The 23,595-nt window shown below is 41.9% G+C and overlaps 1 protein-coding gene across 1 annotated transcript; it reads left to right on the top strand.

Moving 5' to 3' along the window:
* Nucleotides 1–10,699: 10,699 nt before the first annotated feature.
* Nucleotides 10,700–23,037, top strand: PAQR5 (progestin and adipoQ receptor family member 5). The gene is made up of 8 exons (XM_075276161.1): nt 10,700–10,754; nt 11,877–11,994; nt 12,075–12,202; nt 14,029–14,234; nt 15,357–15,483; nt 18,583–18,679; nt 20,683–20,827; nt 22,796–23,037. The coding sequence occupies exons 2-8, from the start codon at nt 11,944–11,946 to the stop codon at nt 23,035–23,037; spliced, it is 996 nt and encodes a 331-aa protein (XP_075132262.1). The 5' UTR covers nt 10,700–10,754; nt 11,877–11,943.
* Nucleotides 23,038–23,595: the final 558 nt, after the last annotated feature.

Below are 23,595 nucleotides of genomic sequence, written 5' to 3'. Positions count from 1 at the left end.
CGGCCATTGGTTACATTGCCCATGTACTGGAGAGCATTTACACTTTTTTGCCAGTTTACATAAAAGTGCAAGTTAAAATCATGGCAAGAAACTTCTCTTTGGCCATGCCCCCATTCCTTACAAATATCAAATGTGGAAGGGACAAATGCATCATAAAGTCCAGCACCAAAAAATAGTAAAATAGGCACAAGTCGCAAAAGCCACATTCTGGTCCCCAGGCCACCAGTTTACTAATGTAGGTGAAAGCACCAACTAATTTCAGTCCCATTTAATTACTGGCCGTGCAGTTTTTCCTGTTAGGGTGCATTCACACTACTGATACGCTGCCTGATTCTGAATGTTAAAACACGTTCAGAATCAGCGCGTATAAAGCAGTTTCCCATTCATCTCTATGGGAGCCGGCATACGAGCGCTCCCCATTGAAATGAATGGGCTGCTTTTTTCACTACGAGCGCTCCCATTGAAGTGAATGGGAAGTGCTCGCATGTACGGCTCAGAATGAGCAGAGCTAGCCGTACACGCGGGCACTTCCCATTCACTTCAATGGGAGCGCTCGTAGTGAAAAAAGCAGCCCATTCATTTCAATGGGGAGTGCTCGTATGCCGGCTCCCATTGAAATGAATGGAACTGCTTTATACGCCGCTTATTCTGAACGTGTTTTAACATTCAGAATCAGGCAGCGTATCAGTAGTCTGAATGCACCCTTAGGCTGGGTTCACACGGTGCTTTTGTTTCTGAAGAACTGCATGTGGTTTGTAATTGCAGTAATGAGTAGCACCTGTTACTATAAATGTCACCTGTATGAGAACCAGCAGTAAACCAAAGGTATTCAATATAATGGCCGTTATCCTACAGGTAACATACACAGTGACACGTGCTAGGCATTGCTGCAATTAAAAACTGCATGCAGTTATGTGAGAAAAAAAGCACTGTGTAAACACAGCCTGAAGGCATGGCTTCACAGCTAATCATTACATTGAGAAGGGTATGTGAAGGCAATGGGGTATGCAATGCTGTTTTCTTCCTCCTTGACATTATTTTTAAGTGGTTATAAAACGTAGTTGGAAAAAAAAATCAAGTGTGAACACAGCCTTAATCTCAGTCTATACATTTCTTTCACCTCATTCAAGCTTGGTTAGCCAGACACGTCCAGTAGAAGTGGGAACCATTGAGAGGGATTCTGCTCTGGCTCATACAGGGGGTCTTGAATTGGTGCCCAACCTTATAATGTTAAGATACTTAACTGATGGCTGGGCCTCCAATCACATAAGAACAGGACCCTGAGAGCTCCCCTGAATGCTTCATGTGACTGGAGCAAGGGGGTATATGTTGGAGCAGTGGCATTCCCATATAAGTGAAGGGAGCAGTGATAGAGCATGCACACCAATCCTCTGTTCACATGGAACTTTCTGCTGATCAGTGGGGGAGGGGTCCCAAAAGTTGACCACTGTCAGACACTTATCCGTTATCTTGTGGATATGGCGCGCCTGCGAAAAATATGGCCAGAAAAAGGGCTGATGATAAATAACGCTGGTAAAATTTTGACCAAGTCCTCTTGAGAGCATACTCTATTTTAGATATTTTTACAGGAATGTCTTCACACATTGTGGTCGCCTTCCATCATGAGCTCTCCTCCTTCTGTACCCCCGACTTCAAAGGAGATACCTCAAGGGCATGTTTGTCTGTGGAGTGCCGCATAACATGGATTAAGCAGGTATGATACGTTCCATTGTATTTTTTTCACTTCGATCATCCAGAGATGTTTCTAATATAGACCCATTTCTGAGTATTAGACAAAAGCCCCACAGAGCGAACTACAGCAAGAGTTTTTATGAGGTTTTTCTTCCCATATTATAGGAAAAACCCATTTTTTGAGATTTTTTTTCCTGCAATATGTGGATGGGATTAGCAAGAATCCCATTCCCTTCTCAGGCACTGTAAAACACAGCATTTTTTGCTGCAGTTATTTTGCAACGTGGGCCTTAGGCCTGTTTCACATCTGCATTCGGGCCACTCCGTTCCCCTATCCGCATAAAATATGCTGCAAGCAGCGCTTTTCTCTCTGCATTTTTCGTTCGTAAACCTCATGGACCCCATTATAGTCTGTGGGTCTGCGGGTTTCTTTAAGTAACCGCTTTTTAACGCAGATAGGTTTCTGCTCAGGGAGTCCTGAATGCAGATGTGAACCGGGCCTTAGGGAGCCTTCACACGGAGTTTACGCTCTGCTCATTCAGACACTTAAACACGTGTCAAAGTGACCGCTGTAAACACAATCCCATAGACTTCAATGTGTGCCGTGTTATGTGCGCTACACATTGAAATCAATGGGTTTAAAAGCCTCCCTTTTATTTCAATGTGTAGCACGCGTAAGGCCGGCACACATTGAAGTCTATGGGATTGTGTTTTACAGCGGTCACTTTGACACGTGTTTATGTGTCTGAATGAGCGGAGCGTAAACTCAGTGTGAAAGCTCCCTTATGGTGCCTTCACACGGAGTAACGCTCCGCGCATTTTGCTACATTTTACACGTGAAAAATGTAGTAAGCCATTGAGTTCAATGGTTTTTTTCGTATAACGCGCGTCTTTTTTCGCGCATCTTTTTGTGTGCGCAAAAAGACGCGTTAAAAAAAAAAGCCAATGAACTCAATGGCTAACTACATATTACACATGTATTTTTACACGTGTAAAATGGACAAAAAGCACGGAGCGTAACTCCGTGTGAAGGGACCCTAAGACTGTGTTTTGGTTTCTACAGAGCCAAGGCCTGGGATGATGCTGCGTGGGAAAAAAATGACACTCTCTGTTTCTCTCTGATGTCGCTTAACTCCTGATCACAGGCCCTGAGCTGACTGTAACAAAGCCCTATTCAAGACAAACGTGGGACTGTATTACTACTCCTACACACCCAGGGCAAGAATGGCTCTGTGTAAGAAAAAAATCTTAATGGCCTGAAGAACTTTACTAAGCATTGTAGCCCTTTATTTCAACGCTGTCCTAAAGTATGTACTCCACTCGCTCCACCACACTATACTACTAGTGTGAGAAAAACCCAACAATTCCTTCTCTAAGGCTAAGGCCCCAATGGCCGGAAACGTAGTGCTAAAGCGCTGCAGGAACAACCGCGGCGTGAGCGCATCGGGGTTCTTCCCTCAGCACTTTGAAAAGAAAGTTCACTGAATTTTCCTCCGTAGACTTTCTGTTACAATTATATCTACGGGGAAGCCGCTGGCGTTTCCGTAGATATAATTGACATGCTGCAATTTTCAAAACCGCAATGGTTTTGAAAATCGCAGCATGTCCGCGCTGCGATTTTTTTCCACAAAGTGGGCATGGGATTCGCATGAATCCCATCCACTTTCCAAGTACTGTAAAACGCTGCAATTTTTCCCGCAGCATTTCCGCCGTGGCAAATCTCATCGTTTCCGGGGCCTGGGGCCCCGGCCTAAGGAACTCTTCACATCTGCTGCTTGCAAGACTTTTCTCTCCGCATGTTTCATGTGGAAACCACACAGACTCCATTATAGTCTGTGGGGTCCGCGGGTTTCCTTAGGGAACTGCTTTTCTGCGTATAGGTTTACTCTTGGGGGGGGGGGGGGGGATCCCCAAGTGGACTCCCCGAACGCATATGTGAACCAGGCCTTAGATGCAAGTCCTATGTATCAATAGGTTAAATGTATTAAAACTGCATAAAATATTGAAAGTGATTTAATCAGAACTGCAGAATTAATGTTGCAATAATTTGACATAATCCAACATGGCAATACATTACATTGTGCCGAGCCTAAAGAATCAATTGGTAACATAAAAGTATAAGGTGCACAGGAATGTGCAGTAGGATCTTTACTGTAAATCAGTTCTGCGCTATAGTTAATTTTTCATCTGTAACCAAGGAGTGGCCAGCAATGAACCATTATCCAAAGCTCTATGAAAGGAAAAATAAAAGCCTGTCCACACCCAAAGGAAATATGTGTGTAAAATATTATTTGGTTGCAGAGGTCTGTAACATGATGAATGATTACCTTTATACTTAGGGAACACTTACTAGTTCTGTGGATTCATCTTCCTAGAAATGTGTGTATCAAATTCTTCGCTTTTAGATTAATTCACTCAGTTTTTGTATCACCTTTTCTTTGGACTTGTTAATTTTCAATTGTGTTTTTCGAATTCTTGGTTTAACCCCTTCGTCTATCAAGCGTTCAGTGCATGTACAGATCCAAGCAGCAGAATCTAGTATCTGCATATGGAGCGATATGCTGCCAATAATGATATTAGGTGTCGTATGAAATATGCTGACTGCCGCCATCTTTACATGGGCTATTTGTCTGGAATGACTGTTCATAGTCGTGAGACTATAATTGGCTCATGTAAAAGGGACCTTTAGGCTAGAGACAGACATTTTGGGGAGATTGATAATTGCTTGTAGCTACTTTTCTGGCATTCAAGACATGAAAAAGTTGCACATTTTTGTGTATTTTTTTTTTAACACAAAAAACTACAACTTTTTGCTGCACTGGACACATTCCTGGAATGGAGGGAAAACCAAAAGTGTGGAGTGGGTAGGCCCAGCCCAATTGAGGCAAGAACAGGGGTTGTGGAACATATTTGGCTCAAGAAAGAGCCTTGTGCCAAATGTGAATCACAATATCATCCCTCTATGCAAGCAAACTGATGTAGAGGGATATATTGGAGACATAACACAAAACCATATGGACTATAAAAAATAGTACTGCATGTACAATACGTGTTTTGAAAGGGATTCTCTAATCAGAATCCCGTTTTAGGCTAAACCCATGTTGGAATAGCCTTAAGAAAGGCTTAAGAAAAAAAATGTGCTGACCACTGCCATCTTAAGAAAGTCTATTCTTCCCCTACTTTTAGATGTCTTCTCTGCGCCGCAGTTCCTTAGATAGCCCGGTTTTCACCCATATGCTAATTAGTTTTCTTGCAGCACTGGTGGCAGTCCCCAGTGCTGCGAGAAAACTATCCAGCATCGCCTTCGTTTTATTCACCGCCTCCACCTCGTCTTCCTTATCCTGTCGCATCTTCTTCAAAAAGGCACTGACTGCCCATGTCCTTCACCATTTTCTTGTGGCCGAACAGGAGAGGCCACAGAAAAATGGCCGACGGACATGCGCAATGGGTGCAGTAGACATTATTCTGTGGCGAAACAGGAAAGAAGAGGCGAAGGCAGTGAACAAGAAGAAGGCAGCGCTGGATAGTCTGGATAGTCTCGCAGCACTGGGTGTGGTCCCCAGCACTCAAACAGGGATAATATTGTGGTGTACTACATCCCCTATTCTATGCCCTACTCGCCACTTTGTGGATGTGGGTGGGCCAGGATGGACAAGCCTCAGCCCAAAATATTAATAGCAACCTGTTCTCTAGAATGAGTTATAAGGGAAATCTACGCCAGTTACTATCTATTCATCCAGTCAGTTGTGCCTGGCTCCAGCCGGGTCCTTTATTAGGTATGGCATACGAAATGCCAGTCTTAATAAACCTGCTACAATTTGTTTTGAAAATATCCATGTGATGCAACATGCCCTTTAAAATCCACAACAATTCCCTCAGTGTGAACATGACCATATGGGTGTGAACCAACTTCTCCTGGCCAACTATCACTTGTATTGTTTTAATAAGATAGTAAAATATTTGGCAGAATTAGTGTTGCCAGGTTACATGTCCAATGCACAGTATTATTTCTGCTACGTATTCTGCCCCAACATGTTCAGAATATTTGCTAAGTCTTTAAAGTGTTAATAAAAGTGTATTGTTCCTGCGAGGATATTAGATCACAATCCTGAATGCACAAAACACATTTCTGATACAGCAAGGATCTTCTACAACCTGCTTGGCTATAAGAACACATTGAAGTGTCCGTGATCAGCTGTGTGTATACCTGAAGCCGTGAGATGACTTTTGTGTTTTGTGAAGTATTCACATTTAGTAGGTACTTGCCACAAGCTTCACTTTACATGGTTGGAATGGTGGTTTAATCTTCACAACAGCGGAGCTGCAGGACCGGTCCCCGTGGAGAGTGAACAGGTGAGTATGGATTTCTTTTATGTTTTTCCCCTCCCCTGGTCTAATTAATACATAAAATTTTAGCTAGGACAACCCCATTTTTCTATATACTTCTCTATAAAAAACTAAGCAATAAAAAAATAAGCCAGCTAGGGTGCAATGAGTGATAACAATGGACGATGTGGGAAAACTGAATGTGTCTCTATTACTATACTAGGACATCATAATATCCGCATGTGACATCATTATAATTACTTTCCTCATATGCTGTGATGTCACAGTGTACATAGTAATCTTTTTGTTTGTGCGTTATCCGTGAGCTATGATGTCATGGTGGGCATTTTCCCTGTACTGTGACATCACTGTGAGTATTACTGCTGTTACTCCTAACATTATATTATGTATTACCTGTGCTGTAAAATCATTATGTACGCTATTACCAGGGCTGTACTTAGCCTATCTGCTGCCTGAGGCAAAAAGTGAAATGACGCCCCCATGTAATTTCCTCCCAAATAAGAGCAAATGCTGAGAATTGCACCCAGCAGACGGGACAAGAGAAATTCTATGCAGATTCCATATTTATAGAGTAAGACCAGATACTGAGAACTAAACTCAGTATACAAGAATTACACCCAGCATATAAAACAAGAGCAATGATACAGTGTATCATCCATATGTACATAATTAGAGTAGAATTACACCTAGCATTCAAGACAAAAGAAGTTGTAGTATTCTGATACACAAAATAAGAGTAGTGGTATGGTGTAGTGTCCACATATCCAGGGCAATAGAAGTACTGTAAAGTTCTCACTCTCATCCACAAGGCTCTCCAAAATGCCGCACCTCCCTACATTTCCTCCTACTGCCCAATATACCGCCCTACCGCTCGTATACAAGACTTCTCCTGAGTTGCACCACTTCTCTGGAATGCTCTACCCCGGACTATCAGATTAACTCCCAATTTCTACAGCTTCAAGCGCAAATTAAAGACACATCTTTTCAGACAGGCCTATCACAATTCTTAATGTAAACCCTTCCGTACCGTCATTAGAATCCCCAAAATTTAACCCTCCTCTGGTCCATCTTCCACATTACCCCACGATATGATGCCATTTCAGGCTAACTCTATATGTCCAAGCACCATCCACATGTTAAAGGACACGACTAGTGACGCCTCATAAAGTTTTATGTTTGTGTAATGACAGTAACCTCTATTACAAAATTGTCTGACCTCTGCATAAGCAATGCCGCCCCTGCTACCTCTTGTGTCACCCCCTCTACCTCATAGATTGTAAGCTCTTACGAGCAGGGCCCTCAGTCCCAGTGTGTGAAATAACTTTTCTTATAATGTATCTTTCTGTCTGTATTTGAACCCTACTAATTGTACAGTGCTGCAGAATATGTTGGCGCTATATAAATAACATTTTTTTATTACTACTACTGTACTGTACACTGGCTGTATATAAAGTAACACAGAAGTGGTTCTGTACATTGTCTGTATACCATACTACATAAGGACTTTCTTGCTGGTCCTACCCACTTCACATGGACCCAGTAGCTGGCACTCCCACTGCTCCACCCACAAGACCAGCAAAGCTAACATACCCTCCACCTCAGTATTGGTTGGTAAGTGATATACACTCTCTATACACTCTCCTAACCTGCCTGGGTGGATTTGCACTCAGGGGGTTGAGGACTAATACTAACATGAAGGCGTGGACACGAGCAAAAGTCCTTACAGAGCATAGTATTTAGCCACTACTGTACACAGCCATCTTATTCCTTGGATTCAAGGACCATTTGGTCATGTGCTATTATAATGTGGTGTGCTCTGTAAAGGAGGAACAGGCGGCTCCTGTATGTGTCTATGTATGTGGGGATTGCTATAGATCATGGCTATGTACAGGTCTCCCCACATACACAGATGTGTGCAGGCTCCACTGTCACTCCCTGTAGTCCTGGTAAAGTGCCACCTGAGGTGAAAGGCTTACCTCGCCTCATGAATGCTGTGACCCTGGTTATTGCTTGTGTGTCCAGGAAACCAAAATAATCAGACATTTCTAGTTCTAAACTTGCTGCTTAACCAGTTCAGCACTGCGACATTTTTCTTTTATGTGTTTTCATCTATTACTTCCTTCCAAAAGCCATAAATTCTTTTTTTTGCTAATGGCAAAAACGCAGATGTATGATTTTTGTTTGATTTTGTTTTAACCACAGGGTAGTTTGTATTGCAACTTTTTTCATATTTTCCTTCCCAGTCTTTCAAAATTCCTAAATCTTTTTATTTTTCTGAGCACAAGGGGCCTTGAAGCTGGGATCTCAGGTCCCCAATGCAATGTCATGCAAATACATAGTATCGCAGAACATCGCATAGTAGTTCCTATGGGAACTATGCATAGGTAGTCAAGAGGTCGTGGCTCAGCCACCTGGCTGAATTTAGAACCCGCGACCTGACCCAGAACCTAGGGGGGGCCGTCTGACCCCTGGATGCTGTGATCACTATTGATCTCAGCATTCAAGGAGTTAATCCGCCAGAGTCGGAGTATCTTCCAACTACAGTGGCTGGTCCCAGAAGTGATGCCGCAGTGCAATGTAATAGTAGGCACAGAGTGGGAAAGAGTTAATGGTCTGTTCAGTGAAAATAAGACATTGCATATAATCTGCAGATCATTCCCATCACAGCAAAACCAAAATCATATGAAAAAAGAATTATGTTCTAATAACTTTAAACAAAGTAAAAACTTTGAAAAAAATCTAAAATTTTGTTGCATTATCATATTGTGACACCAGTAACTTTTTTTTTTTTATAGTTCTGTGAACAAAACTGTATATGACGTCTTTTTGGGAGCCTTCACACGGAGTTTACACTCGCTCATTCTGAACGTAAACTCGCTCAGAGTGAGCGCCGTTAAAACAGATCCCATTGACTTCTATGGGTGCCGGCATAGGCGCGATACCCATTGAAATAAATAGGAGGCTTTTTTACCTATTGCTTTCAATGTGATACGCATGTATGCCGGCACCCATAGAAGTCAATGGGATTTGTTTTAACGCCACTCACTCTGAACAAGTTTACGTTCAGAATGAGCGTATCGTAAACTCCGTGAAGGCTCCCTTACTCTGTGGACTTTATGTCCCAATTATATCTATGTGAGTATTTCACTAGGTATAATTGACTTGCTGTGATTTACAAAAATTGTAGCGTTTTTGAAATTGCAACATTTCCACTGCAGATATTTTTCTGCAATGTGTGGATGGGATTAGCCAGAATCCCATACACTTTGCAGGTAATGTAAAAAGGCCAAATTGCTGCATTTACACTTAAGTGGAGCCCGAACTTAAGAAATGATTTAGCTCACATGACAAAACAAAGTATGTTTTAGTTTTTTTTTAAATACGAACCACATGGGGGGAAAAAATGGACGCGCGCTACCCATTGAAATCAATGGGTGTCTTTTTTACCTATTGCTTTCAATGTGATACGCACATATGCCGGCACCCATTCAAGTCAATGGGATCTGCTTTTTACGCCACTCACTCTGAACGAGTTTTACGTTCAGAATGAGTGAGCGTAAACTCCGTGAGCAGGCTCCCCTTTTTTTTTTTTTTTTCTCAAGACCAGATGTATTTTTTAGTGGTACCATTTTGGAGAATGCGTGATATTCTGATCATTTTGTTGAATTTTTTTTTTTTTTTTGCTGGACAAAGATTTCGCTATTTTGATTTACTTTCTCGGTGTTCAATAAATAGAAGAAATAATTTTATATTTTTATAGTGTGGGCAATTTCACATGGTGGGGAATTTGTTTGTTTATTTACTTTTATATGGGATCTAGGAAAAGGGGGTGATTTGACATTTTATATTGTTCTGCATTTTTCATATTTGAAAAACTTTTTAAAATATTTGTTTTTTCAGACCCCTCGTGAGCTAGCAATCATTTGTTTGCATATATCATAAACTGTAATGTTACTGTATGGTAAAATCCTTGTGTTACTATTGAGCCCTGCCAGAGGCAGGTCTGAGCAGTCATATAGCATTGAGATAAACAGGAGACTGAACGTGAAAGTAACATCTCTGATGCCATGGTTGCATTTGACCACAGCATTTATAGGGTTAATTGTCCATGAGTAAAGCTATCTCCAATCCTGGCCACTACTGCCAGGTCTCTGCTGTGTAAAACAGCAAAGACCGAGTGGATATGGAGCTCAGGTGCAAAACACCGTGCAAAGTTTTAAAGCCTCTTAGTGAGGGACGTATATTTATGTATTGTTGGTCCTTAAGTAGTGAAGATAGTCATGGTAGAGTGGGGTGCCATTACAAGTTTTGCTATGTAGCCCCATTATTATGTGTTGTGTCCTTCTTAACAGAAGATGCTGACAAACTAATACACAGTGACTAGGATATGGCGCTGTCCCCTCCTCTAATACACAGACAGCAGGGCACCAAGCCCTTACTGTTGAATGTTCTCTGTTTGCTGGAGAGAATGAGTTCATTCTGTTATCTTTATCTGATAAGTCTGTTACATAGGATCACTTTATTTCATGATGCAAAAGATAGAAGTTTGCTTCAGCTTGCCCTGAGTGTCACTTAGTCACCCAGCCCTGTCACCATGGGCCCTGAGTCAGCACTGGTCTCCCTACAAACCAGTCAGACAAGTCTTAAGTGTTTGGGGCAACGCAGAATCCAAAGCATTTGAGGAGGAGTGAGAATGCCAGAAGAGGAGGGAAAAGGTAAAGACACTGACAGCAGGCTTGACAAAGGGAGCGAGTTTAGTAAATTGCAGATCCAGGAGCAGATCAAAGAGACTATGTCCTCCTTGTGTACCCCAGGTGAGTGTATGCTTAGACTTTGCACAACCTAGAGCCATGAGCACTTTTGCACCTGTTCTCAGAGATCTGCATAGATCATGTTTTTAGGCTGTCACTTGCCATAGGCTGTCACTTGCTGTTTTCATGGGCATAATATACATGCATGAATTGCTTGCTCCTTCAGTCTGCTTGGTCAAATGTTAGCTTTGTGGGTCAGAAAGCTGCGCTTGTTTGTGCACGTAAGCAAAGGATACCAGACATGTGCTGGTACATATGGATCTAGCCTGGGACCTGCGTTCCAGTTTACACGTTAACTAGCCCATCCTCTCTTAGTTACTTATTAACCCATGAAATTTTCCTCCTGATTTACATCCTCTAAGGACATGACATTGAATTACAAACAATACCTCTTAGACACACATTAATGTGACAGGGATGAAGGAACACCTTTAACTGTAGCAATAAAACCGTCAGGGTGCTGAGCACTCTCCATTCATAAAGTCAGCTGGCGCCAGGCACAGAGTGCACAGGGGGATTAGAGCAGCATTAGGGAGGTATGCAAGGTAAGACGCTGCAAATGGACTTTCATTCTCTAACGAAAATGATTAAACCTAAAAAAGAGAGAAAAGGTTTAGCTTCACGGCAACGGATCCTGAATCTATGCAGAATTTATATTCTCCATGTCATAAAACTCTGAGCATTTGTGTTCTGCAGCACCTGATTTGTAGAAAAATAAGAACATTTTGTAAATTATTACTTTACACTTCAGAATGTCAAGACGTCTCGGAACGGCACTTCTCGCAACCATTCCTTGCACACATGACAACTGAACCCTTAGGTTACCTACAGAAGTCTGTAGCCAATTTCAGACATATCTGTCAGTCTGTCATATTAAGGGGTCCCAAGACTCTAAGGTTGAGAACTTCTATGGTTTTTGGCATAGATTGTTATAATAAGTAGTAACTGGAGTACAGTAAGGAGAACAGACTGTAAACTGCTTGAAGATAAATAATTCTTACATATTTGTCATAAATGTGTTACCAGGACGCTAGAAAGATTCATTACCAGGACCATTTATAGACCAGAAAAGGAGCAATCCAGAGTTGCTACCATGCTGACCTGGAAGTTACCCAGATTACTAAATGTCCACCAGGTACCCAAGGTAAGTTCTGGGGAAATTGGCACGAGGACCCATATCCTTTGTATGCCTATGGTAAAACTCGTTTTGTTTTTCTATCTTAGGTGTTTCATGAAGACAGTATTATTTGTGGATATCGTTCCCCGACATGCTCCGCCACTGCTTGTGTCCTAAGTCTCTTCCAAATGACCAATGAGACCGTAAATATTTGGACCCATTTCATACCCACTTGGTAAGATCAGACTTTATATGACAATCTTTTCTATTGACTGTACTCTTCTCATACTCGCCACTATGCTTTATTCTTTTTCAGATCCTTCACCTTCCTTCTATGCTAAGCTCTGCTCTCTGCTGATACTTTATATCTCCCCAACACTGGAAATCACTCTCTCTACTGACATTTCTTCTTTTCTGTAAGTCTCTTCTCTCAATGGAGATAGTATGTCCTCATTGATCTACGCCTTGATGATATCAGCTCTACCTTCACTATAAGTGCTAAATCCACAAAATCTGGAAATATTTTTTGTCTTGGATTGACGACAAAGTACATAATATATCAATCTGTCCTACTTTCTTAAATCAATCCTGTACTATAAGGTGTTTCTGTGGGGTAGACGAAAAGTCAAAATGAGCCCCACAAGGACTATTTTGGTCTGTCAGGGTTACTGTAAAATATTTCAGATACGTAATGCAAACAGAAATTCTTGGACCTTTAGAAATTCTATTCTTCTCCTACCTTTCTTTTCTTGATCTGCACCGCCGTTCCTGAGATTTTTCTTTTTTTATTCCTTATGCAAATGTGTTTCCAGAAAGCATAGAGGGCGTCCCCTGTGTTCACCGAGGCCTCTCCAGCGACGCCTTCTTCTGCAACCCCTCTCTGCCGCGTCATCCGCCGGTGAGTCTGCGTTTGGGATCCAAATCCCACGCATGCTCAGTTTTCTCTGCCATGGCAACTTGGGCAGAGCCGACTGCGCATGTCTGTTTGACCATTTTCCTGTGGCCTTTTACACGAGCGTCCATTCGGCCAGAGGGAAATGGCCGAGCGGACATGCACAGTTTGCTCTGCCCAAGGCGCTACGACAGAGCCGACTGAGCATGCACGGGATTTGGATCCCGAACGCAGACTCGATGGCTGATGACAGCGTGCTGTGTTTTCTGAAGACTCATTTTCAATAGAAATAAAAAATAAAATTCTCAGAAACGGTGGCATGCATCAGAAAAAGATAGGTAGATGAAGGATAGCCTTTCTAAAAGCTATTCCTATGTAGTGTTTGTAGAAAAAGGGTTTCTAATGATAGAATCCCTTTTAATCTTTTCCTATGGGGCAAAAAGACTATGCCCCCACAGGATCCACTGTGCATGTGCGGCTCTTCACCCTCTGTGGATATGCCCTTGGTGATGTGACCTATTTGCCTTAGTTAATGTACCATGAATTGAATCCCCTTTAAAGGGAGTTTGTCACCAGAACCCAGAGTATAAACTCAGCCCCGTATATAGATAGGTTAGGGTCACCTGAATCAACTAGTGTTTTCCCATTGTGAGTCGATTCCTGTGTTGTACAGTTATGCAAGTAAGCTGTTTGGAGCAATGAGGGCATTACCACTTATCTCTATGGAGCAACGTTGTTACTCTAAACAGTTCATTTGCCTAGGCACGGATTCGCAAGAGGAAAACATTTGATTCAGATGACCCTAACCGATCCATCTGCGGGGCTGGGTTGATATGCCGTCTTTTGGTGACAGACTCTCTTTATTACTTAAATGTTTAGCCAGCTTTGGACATTTGTCCCTGCTTCTTAGTGACTCCTTTGATTTTATTGGCCACAATCTTTGCAGGTAGCCAAATGCATAAAAATAAAGAGCAGAACACCGAAAGGCTCTACTGTTCTTCATACATCATTGTATAGAGATGGACATACATTTATACAGTTTATTAAATATATAAAAGTAATAGACGCACCACCTCTAGTCCCTCACGCCCCAGGTTTACCTACAGTACATCACGTACTATATACCTAACACTGATCGATACTAAGAAGTATGTTCTCTGTCTCTACAGGTACTTCCTATGGCGAATGCTGGCACTTCTCTCTTCTCCTGGTTCATTACATGATCCATTTTTGTGGCCACTGCTTGTCTACCTCTTGTCCTGCTGCATCTACCCATTGATGTCCACCTGCGCTCATACTTTCAGTGTCATGTCCACCCAAGCTCGCCACATTTGCTTTTTCCTGGACTATGGAGCATTGAGCTTGTACAGCCTAGGTAGGGGAAGAGTTTATATGTTTGACATTTTGTTCAGAGAGAGGTCACTACGTGCACCTTTCCCACAAATACTTTTGGAAGGTGGGAATGTAGATGTTGGCGAGAGAACCATCCAGACAGCTCTAACAAAAAGTACTGATCCAACTCTTGTGACTAGAACAACCTGCTGGGGTTATAATGGAAACTATTCTGCTTTGTGAGCTGGTGCTTTATCTTTGTCCTTCTTTGTGGGTATTGGTGAAGTCTATTAAGCATCAGGCAAATAATGATACATAGTACATTGCGTACTGATACATAACATAACATTACCTAATGGTCGCCTATTAATAAATACATGTTATTCTATGACATTTGTCAGCATAGTGATACTATTTAGGCAGCTGTATTGTTCTATTGTGTTATACACTGAATTACGGCATCCTCAAGGCTTTACATGACTGACTAAGTAATGCTTCTTTTGTCACATGAATACATGGTATAAATGATACAACACAATGAGTTATTTTTTGTTAAATGTACATACACACCTCTTTCAGCTGAATACTTTCTGACCTACAGCTATTCCTTCCAACCTACCCATAGACATGCATGCTTAGCTTGGCTGAGCATGCATCCTTTTTTCACTGGAGGAAGGATGGTACACATCTGGCATCTGGCTTATCAACTTATCTGCCATGGGGGGAAAGGGATCTTGCACATTAAACACCAGCATTTCCCATATACATTAGATTGGCTGTCAATATCAATAGGTTTGGCCAAGGTTTGTCTAATATATAAGATAAGATAAGATAATCCTTTAATAGTCCCACCTTGGGGAAACTTCATATAGGGATCAGGATGTACTCATTATATAATGATCCCATGTAAAACTCTCAGAATGTGTCCTTGTTGACCATGGCTATCTTAGAGAGTCTATGTTGTCCAGAGATCGGTATTACTGTTGGTGGATACGGACAACTGTATGTTTATGAGAAGCCAAATGTAATTCTTTATTTGCTGTTACTAGTGAAAACCAGTATTGTAATACCATCATCTATTGTTTACTGAGTTGTCATCAGATAATGTATTGCTCTGGGGTTTTCAATTCCTGTTTGTGCACTAAGTTTTAGTGTCTAATTTCAGGGTCAGCCATCGCCTACTCTGCATACATCTTCCCAGATCGATGGGTGAACAGCACCTTACACCTGTGGTTTGTGCCCTGGGCGGTATTCAACTCAGTCATCAGTACTGGAATGTCCTGCTATTCCAGGTATGTTTACAATGGACATAATAATTCTATAGAAAGGCGGAAAAGTCTACTCTGAGCTGGAATAATATGCACTTGGGTCTATAAGAAGAGCAAAATATGTTAAAAACTTAGAAGGGTCAAGTAGACATAACTGTAAAACGTCATGTACCAAAACTGGCAAAAATAAGACATTTCAAGTATTCAGACGGTATAGGACGATCTGGTGGTACCAGGTCTACGATGTAGATTGTTTGGCAACTTATCATATAAGCATCACATTTTACATTTCTGGTGTATATGGTGGTTTCTCTGGAGGTTTGTCAGTGCTCCTTTCCGTTTTCGGTGCAGGTAAAAGGTTCATGCTCTGATGGTTGGTAGTTGTCACTGGTCTACTGCACACCGTCAATGACAGCCAAGTATGTACAGAAATGAAAATTACCTTCAATAACTGTTGGTTTACCTCTTTCTTGGACAAACGTACATGTGCTCTTATTAGGCAGACACCTCCGATAGTGACTTTTTTCCCTTTGGCTGAAGCCCCATGTTGTGGAAATGCCGCTTTTTTTGTTGTTGCATTTTTTAAGCCAAATCCAGAAGTGTATTAACCAAAAGGGAAAAGTGTAAGAACTTCCTAAATATTTCCTAATCCTTTGGTAGCCATTCTTGGCCTTGGGTCAAAAAGATGTAGCAACAAAAAAGCTTGGGCAGAGGACCCATTACCAGGTCTGAAAAACCCAATGACATACATGATCTCATAGGTATTGTCTCCCTGAGCTTTTGGCTGTTTTCTTTGTCGAAATCCGTACAGAAGCTCCAAAGATATAAGCTTTTTAGTGTTGATACACATTAGGGTATATTAGTCAAGTGGGTGATAACACTGTGGTTTCTCTGAGGGCAGGGTATCGCCCCTTTAAGAGAACAGTACAGTGGATACTGTAAGACAGAACACCTCAGAAGACACAGTATGATCCACAGTCTTGTGCAATATCCAAATAAATAGACCACAGGCAACAAACTGAAGATGCTCCAGGACATAAATTATACACAGTACTCTACCTGGAACATTGCATGTGTGGAGATAAATATCCTTTGTTATAATGAGTACTGTCTATAATCCATCTCTTTTGATTACAAAAACAAAAAAAACAAGCCATGGGCATAGCTGATGGGACTAGCAGGGAATGTTCCCACAAAAAAAAAAAAAAAAAGTCAGAGCTATTAATGGGTTAATAAATGCATTGGTGTTTTTAGTTATTTCTGGGTGTCTCCGGGAGCTCCTGGTATTTTCTGCATTTGTTTACACGTTTCAGCTTCCTGCTATGTAACTTCCTCACTCTCCCCCTTCCTCTCTCCCATTCACCCCCTCCCTTTGTCTTTAGCTATCCCACCCTTCCCTACCTACTCAGCCCACCCTCTGACCCCATGACATACTTACCTTCCTGTAAGACGGCTACTCCTTCTGTGCAGATTCTGCAGGCGCTGCAGCAATGATCCACTTCTACTGCACATGCGTGTAAGCGGCGCAGTAGAGGAGGATAATCAACAGCAGTGTGCAGAGCAGTGATGGAGAAGAGGGTCAAAATACATTTTTGATTAATTATGTTATTTAGAAAGTAGGAGGGTGGTTAGATTAGTGTAGGGCTTTCCAGTTATCCCGGGCAACACTGTTAAGGCTGCATTCACATGGTGCATTTGAAGTGCAAGTAAAGCTACATCAAAACTGCAGCAAAAAAAATAGTTTTGTCAGACTTTTTGGAGCAGTTTCTTATTTTTTCAAATGACATTTATTTATTTATTTATTTATTTAGCCAGCACTGTGGAGTCTGAATCCAAGATAATTCATGGAGAAAAGGCATTTCATTTAGGTGACGCTAGGTTTACACTAGCGATGGGGTTTCCGTATCCCCATACCCTATAATGAGGATGGCCGGTGTCCGCTTGATATTGGCGGAGAGAAAAGTCCTGCTTGCATGGGGACCCAAAAGATGGAATCCTGTTCGCTCGAAAAGCTGTTACCCTCTATAGACCGTAATGGTGCCCACCAGGTTCCGCCGATTTTAGATCTAGCGTTACTTGCTGCCATTTAACATGTCGAGTCCCTGAATCCATGCTAGACCTTTATCATTCTTTACTTACCTATTCAACTATCCCCAACAGGCTGGGTATTCCCATTCTTCATTATAACCAGCACCTGATAGAAAGGTAAATATTGGACATGAAGTGGTTATCGCCACACCTTGACCACTTACCTGAAATCATGGAGAAGACAATCTGGGGCAAATCTATCAAGGTGCAATGTTTCCCAGCAAATAATGGGTCTAGTAGTCATGGAGAGTCCCACATATTGTAATGTGTTTGTTGGAATTGTAATTTGTATTACATGGCAGTATTAAAGTCTACCTGTCATAGTTCCAGAAATTTCTGGTTTCGCAGTACTTGTACAGTAATCCATTATTTTAATGTCTTTGAACGTCATCTCCATTTTTTGATTTCCAAGGTTCAACCAATATAACCTATATAAGGGGGCATTCACACGATGTAACGCCTCGCTGATTCTTGCATGATATCTCGTATAACGACCAGTGCTGCAAAACAGAAACCTATTGACTTTAATTGGTTCCGTTTAACGCGTGTAACACATTGAAATCAATGGGTTAAAAAGCCCCCCATTGATTTCAATGTGTTACGCGCGCTAAATGGAACCCGTTGAAGTCAATGGGATTCTGTTTTGCAGCGCTGATCCTTTCACGAGTTATCATGCAAGAATCAGCGAGGCGTTACATTGTGTGAATGCACCTCAAAGCTTCCACAAATAAAATAAAAAAATGCATTTCTATAGTTTAATATAGCAAACGAATATTGTCTCAGGATGATGAGTCCTGCCATCGAGATAAATACCGTATAATGGTAACTTATTATCCTATTGACAGGTACTCTTTAAGATGCTAATGCTCACACCATGGTGCATGCCCAATAATTGGGAATAATTCTATGAAAATTCTATTGATCGTGTGTATTATCTCAGCACGCTGCTGGATGATGGGAATGTCCGCACGTATATTACATAAGATACAGTTAAGTAACCAGGTTAAAGGTACGTTTCATTCTATATATCTGCAGGTTTCCAGAGGAGACTCGTCCACGGCTGAGCAAGGTGATGCGAGTAATGGCTTTTGCATATCCCTACCTGTTTGACAGCATTCCACTGTTTTATCGGGTAAGTCTTGAAACTGGGAGAGAAAATCATGATATAAATAAACCAGTTATGTCTGGCAGGTGGTAAGATATCAAATATTAGCAAAAGCAAAGCAAGTGACATACGCCTACTGTGCCTGCTGTAGATTCTTTTCTTTTTCTTGATCGTATTATGATTTCTCTTTTATGGTAAGCCATTTGTCAAAATATTACATAGTTTATCTTCACACATGAAATCCTTATTATGGCAATGTGCATGCTTAAAGGGATTGGTTGGGACTTATTAATTGTTGGCCTATCCTGAGCATAGAACACCAATTGAAGATCAGCAGGGTCTGACACCTGGGGCAGCAGCGGATCAGCTGGTTGAAGTAGCAGAGTTGCACCCTGAAGCACTACTTCTGTTTCACACATATGTGATGTCATGTTCTTCGGCTATTGAAAGCTTAGTCCCATTCAAGTGAATGGGGCTGAGCTGTGATGCCACGTACAGTTGCTATACACTGTACAGTGCTGTGCTTGGTGAGTAGTGAAGAGGCTGCAGTGCCCAACTGAATGTTGCAGCCTCTTCAGATAGTTGATCAGTGGGGAGCCTGGATATTGGACCCTCAATCATCTTAAAGGTAGGTTATCAATTAATAAGCTTGGAAGACCCCTTTAACCGTCATTCCAGTCTCTTTCTCACTTCGATCATGCACTACAGTCCACTGAAAAAATCCAGTCCAGCACAACGATGACGTTTTAACAAGATCAGGGGATAACAACACTCCTTAGGGAGTGTGCACCTTTACAGGCGTATGAAGACTTACGAGCCTTTTTTGCTCCACTAGGGGATTATGGAAAAAATATGCAAATCTGTTTTCCAAGATATAAATAGGAAAACAGTGTCTCTGCTTGCTGCCCTCTAGGGGCAACCCCCTTAAACATCAAGCATGACTTTTTCAACAAGCCTTAATGCTGTGATGCGAGGTTTAGCCAAACTAGTATTTCTATTCCAAAAGGAACAGATTCCAAGCTGTGGACAGCGCTGTTTCGATCATTTGGATCTCTTCAGCACAGTGTAGGGATACTAATTTGGCAGAGTGAGAGACTATAGACCAGGATCAGGGGATAGTAACACTCCTTAGGCAGTGTGCACCTAAGGACTTACAAGCCTTTTTGCTCCACTGGGGGATTATAGGAAAAATATGCAAATCTGTTTTTCAAGATGTAAATAGGAAAACAGTGCCTCTGCTTGCTGCCCTCTAGGGGCAGCCCCCTTAAATGTTTTAGCAGTCATAGATCCTTGTGCTGAATTGGATTTTTTTTCATTTGTATATTTATACCCTGCTGTTCAAGGGGCTTTCTCCATGGACGGAATTATAAAACATAGGACTGCTTTGCTGATACCGATATACCAACACCTTCATGTGGGTCAGCCATGCAGTGAGGAGGAATGAGAGCTCAGAGTCTAGTTCTAGTGACCAGTGGAGCACCTTTTCTTTGGCTAGATGATAAATCTCTGCTATGGAAAACGCCTTTTAGTTGGCCATAGATATTACACGACTGTCGCCTAAGAGTTGCTCAATCAGCTTGCTATACATTAGTATTACATCTGTAAGGGGTAGGAGGGGGCGCAACTGCCTGCTGCCTCTGATGCAACTCATTCCTTTTCATTATTTTATTCTTGTTTACTTGTATAGCACAAACATACTCCTCAGTGCTTTTACAGACATTGTTAGTCTCTGTCCCATATAGGGCTCACAATCTGCAGATGTTGTCCATGGTTAGATTCAAACCTAAGACTCCAGTGCTGCTAACCACTGAGCCACCACACTTGAATGGGGAAAACATGGGGATGGGAATGGGGAAATCAGTTATCTGTGATCTAATGTGCATGGCCTGCCTTATCGTGTCATCTGGAGCTCAGGTACATTAGATTCATAGCAGATCCTTCTGAAATCAAAGTGATATGTTTGTAAAACTCTAAGTGTTTTATCTGCCATTACTCCTGGCTATTCATGAATGTCTCTTGTCTGTTTGCAGCTGTTTGTTTGCTCGGGTAGTGACTGCGCTCACAATGCCGCTCTCACCATGCACATCTGGCACTCCATCTTAGCCTTCCTCACTGGTTTTCTCTTTGCTACACATCTTCCGGAGAGGCTGGCTCCCGGGCGGTTCGATTATGTGGGTAAGTTATCTACACCATGCTGCATGTACTGTCGTGTTCTGCTAATACCGGCCACTCCCTGGACTTTCCTAAAGCACACAATTTTCTGGCATTTCTCATTTTATATGATTTTCCTTCTCTGTCTGTGAAGTAGTAACATTATATGAGGAAAATAGTGAGGTCTAGTGCTTACTTACAGCAACACGTAGACCAAAAAGATGGCCATACACCATATTAGCTAAACTTCGTAACTCCACCATGAACGTTCATGTTCAGCCAAGTGAGTATATTTATTTCAATAGGAAGTGGGGACTTATCTACTGAGGGAAAAGTGGACCAGGCTGGTGAGATCTCATATGCCCAATTTTCCCTGCTGTCAATTTTACCTATTGTTTTTGATAGTAGGGGCATTGCTGGGGGTCTTAAAAAAAATTCAGGTGCATAAACCCCAAGACATATGTTTTGTTCCCCAGAAAGGAATGGAATTTAATCTATTGCAGTCTTATTATACATGTATACATCAAGAGAGAAAATCAACACCTAGCAAACCAGCCATCTTGTTGTTTACCCCCAGAAATACTTAAAGGGGCTCTATCAGCAAAATCATGCTGATAGAACCCCACATATGCGTGAATAGCCTTTATAAAGGCTATTAAGGTACCGTAAATGTTATATTAAACTACCCCCCCCCCCATTTTAAAATAATACCCTAAAAAAGAATGTGATAAACTTACCCATCGTGCACGGTGGGCGGGCATTCAGGGTGCGCCGTCTTCTTCATCCACGCCACCTCTTCCTGCGATGTCCTCGGGTCCAATCTTCCGCCGGCGAACTGACATTGCTAAAAAAAAAATGGCCTGGGCGCATGCGCAGTAGCCGTAGTAGAAGCAGCATGCTACTGCGCATGTGCCCAGGCCATTTTTTTTTTTAGCAATGTCAGTTCGCGAGCGCCGGAGGAGGACGGGACCCGAGGACATCGCAGGAAGAGGTGGCGTGGATGAAGAAGACGGCGGATCCTGAATGCCCGCCCATCGTGCACGATGCGCAAGTAGATAACATTCTTTTTTAGGGTATTATTTTAAAATGGGGGGAGGGGTGGGGGTGGTAGTTTAATATAACATTTACGGTGCCTGAACAGCCTTTTTAAAGGCTATTCACGCATATGTGGCAGCATGATTTTGCTGATAGAGCCCCTTTAAATCAAAGGGAGGGGCTGATTGTGACCTGGTACTGTGAAATTTAGTATTGAGATCTGCCCATTTATCTTCAGGTCCTCATTCGGCCAATAGCTATACTATTGACTCCCCCATATACAGACATACATACATACATACATACATACATACATACATACTTACTCTGTTTCTGGGCATTCCAATGACCTTATTGATCATCTGTTCTGCTTCCTGCTGCGGTGATCGACAACTATACATGGCATGGCGCCCGAAGCAGAAGGCACCATCTGCTGTATCGTAGCCATGTCAGAGTACTGCAGCTCAAATTCTATTCACTCCAATAGCAGCAGCGCTAACTCGCTGAGACATGGCTACTATACATTGGATGGTGCCTTCTGCTTTCCCTTTATGGCTTCTGACACCCTGGAGAAGCCAGAACAGTTGATAGTATATTCTTGGAAAAAATTTTAACAAAAATCTATCTTGGCTTGCTATAGTAATGCTAGATAATTATTGGGTTTGTCTAAGAGTTGATGGCCTATATAAAGGATAGGTCACTAATGCAAGATTAGTGGGTACCCCTCCCCCCCAAGTCACTTGTTCTCTGTATATTTTGTAGTGGCTGTGCTATGGTATTGCAGCATGGCTCCCATTTACTTCCTGAGAACAGCTGATTTGCGTGGGTGCCAGGTGTTGGACCCCCACAGTTCTGATATGGACAACTCCTTTAATGCACTTTTAAGAGAACTTTGCAAGCTCGTTGACATGCTTTAATGTAAAGTCTCTCTGATACAATTTTGTTCTTCCATTCCAGGTCACAGTCACCAGCTGTTTCATGTATTTGGTATTATGGGGACATATTTTCAGATTGAAGCACTAACTATGGATATGAATCTAAGAAAGAAATGGCTTCTGGATAATAGTCCTATGCCTTCACTATCTGGCACACTGGGAGCCTGGTGTTCCTCCCTGGTGATTTCCTTACTGATCATTGCTGTTTTCTCATGGGCTCTGTACTGGAAGCCGAAGGAACACGAAGAAAGAAAAAGCCTTTGAGGTGCTATGGATGTAGTGTCCGACAAGATGGAAGGTCCAATAGTCAAACTAGGATTAGGTTTGGTGGTACAAATTTGTTTTTATGGCCCAGAAAAATAGGACAAAGACATGAGAATACAAAATATATTGTATGGTGACCCCCCTCCCCCCCCCCCAAAAAAAAAAAAAAAAACCAAAAAAACCTCACAGTTCTCCAGTCCATCAACACAAATTTGATGTACCATTGAATATTCGGGAATATGCTAACACTGTCTTGCCACCATGCTTATTTGCACATGTTTAATACTTGCAGCAGTAACACACTCCATGGACTATACAATGCTGCAGAGCACTGAAAGAAATACACAAACGGTTCATTGTTCCCTGGCATATTGTCAGAGAGAAAGTGAAGGTCTGGGAGGGAAGAACATAGTTCATTTTTCTGAAAATCCATAGTCAAATACTTCTATCAACTTTGAGTACCTTTGAGAATCAGATGGCTAAGAAAATCTATGGAAATGCGTCAAATGGGACTTTTGAGAATTATGGATATTGGTTGAGATCCACAGAGTTCGAAGA

Source organism: Leptodactylus fuscus, chromosome 5, assembly GCF_031893055.1.
Source record: "Leptodactylus fuscus isolate aLepFus1 chromosome 5, aLepFus1.hap2, whole genome shotgun sequence".
Classification (NCBI taxonomy): Eukaryota; Metazoa; Chordata; class Amphibia; order Anura; family Leptodactylidae; genus Leptodactylus; species Leptodactylus fuscus.
Note: the sequence above shows the minus strand (reverse complement) of the source record. Positions and strands in the feature narration are given on the sequence as shown.

What these genes read in the sequence shown, in the direction of transcription:
- PAQR5 (XM_075276161.1), top strand. Translation starts at nt 11,944, where the DNA reads ATGCTGACCTGGAAGTTACCCAGATTACTAAATGTCCACCAGGTACCC. An exon ending in ATTGAGCTTGTACAGCCTAG is followed by an intron (nt 14,235 to 15,356) that starts GTAGGGGAAGAG and finishes GTCTAATTTCAG; the next exon opens with GGTCAGCCATCGCCTACTCT. An exon ending in CGGGCGGTTCGATTATGTGG is followed by an intron (nt 20,828 to 22,795) that starts GTAAGTTATCTA and finishes CTTCCATTCCAG; the next exon opens with GTCACAGTCACCAGCTGTTT.